The 971-nt window shown below is 35.8% G+C and overlaps 1 protein-coding gene across 1 annotated transcript in view; it reads right to left on the reverse strand.

Annotated features, from left to right (window-relative positions):
• Nucleotides 1-630, reverse strand: part of LOC107573422 (potassium voltage-gated channel subfamily H member 2-like) — a 15,814-nt gene extending 15,184 nt beyond the window's left edge. Inside the window, exon 1 of the mRNA XM_016259860.1 lies at nt 475-630. Coding sequence (XP_016115346.1) covers nt 475-591 — 117 coding nt within the window. The 5' untranslated portion in view covers nt 592-630. The remainder of the gene's footprint in view (nt 1-474) is intronic.
• Between the last annotated feature and the right edge of the window lie 341 nt (nt 631-971).

Here is a 971-nt window from a genome sequence, read left to right on the forward strand (position 1 = left end):
TTCTGTTTTTATTCACAATTTGTACAGTGTCCCAACTTTTTTGAAGTTGGGTTTGTATGCGTGTATCTTCTGATACTCCACAGTTTTGGACAGATCAGGGCCACAGGGGTTATGGATTTTTAGCATTGCACTGAGGGTTCATGTCTCTATCCTAACGATCTTTCCACAAGTTTTTGGCCACATTTTTTTTTCCATGTGACACCTGCCATGATTATTCAGACATCAAGTGCTCAGTATGATTTATTTATTTTTTTTACAACTTTTGGATGTGAGAGGACCTGAATTTTTTTTAATGACATTACAATAGCTGGAAGTTTTCACACAAATTTAAGGGTCAATTAAACACAAACAAAATTATTTGTGGTTATATTTATATTTTATACTACTTGTAGTTTCATTATATTCAGCTAAACTATCGCGTGTAATCCAGCCACAAATCTACATCTAAGATGGAAGCCCAATAATATATCTTACCTGCGTGACCTTCTCTGTCACGTTCTGTGTGCGCTCCTTCACTCTTGGAGTAACAAGCTCGATGTTGCAGGCTGCTGTGGAGTGATTGGATGAAGAAAATCGGTTTAAAGCTTTCATCCGCTCAGATCTGGAGGTAGAGTTCCACAAACTGTACTTCAAGTCTTTATGATAGAAGAAAAAAAATGGATTAGAATTCAGAGCGTTGTTTTAATGGATTACGTTTTATTAGGTCAGAACAGGAGACAAAATGAATTCACAGTTGTTTCATTTAAGTATCATATTTGTCTCAAATATTTCTCCAGAAGTAACAATACAGTTAATTGTTATTGCATGGCTCAGATAACATGATCTTGGAATGATTTGATGAGACATGCTTTGGTATCTTGGCAATCTAAGCACATTTTGGTGAATTATTGCAACCTTCTGAAACTTTATAGGATACACATGAGATTACTGGGGTCTTATTCTTAGGAAAAACATCTGAGAAGCAGGAGACC

Source organism: Sinocyclocheilus grahami, unplaced genomic scaffold (assembly GCF_001515645.1).
Source record: "Sinocyclocheilus grahami isolate Dianchi unplaced genomic scaffold, SAMN03320097.WGS_v1.1 scaffold1937.1, whole genome shotgun sequence".
In the NCBI taxonomy this organism is placed as follows: domain Eukaryota; kingdom Metazoa; phylum Chordata; class Actinopteri; order Cypriniformes; family Cyprinidae; genus Sinocyclocheilus; species Sinocyclocheilus grahami.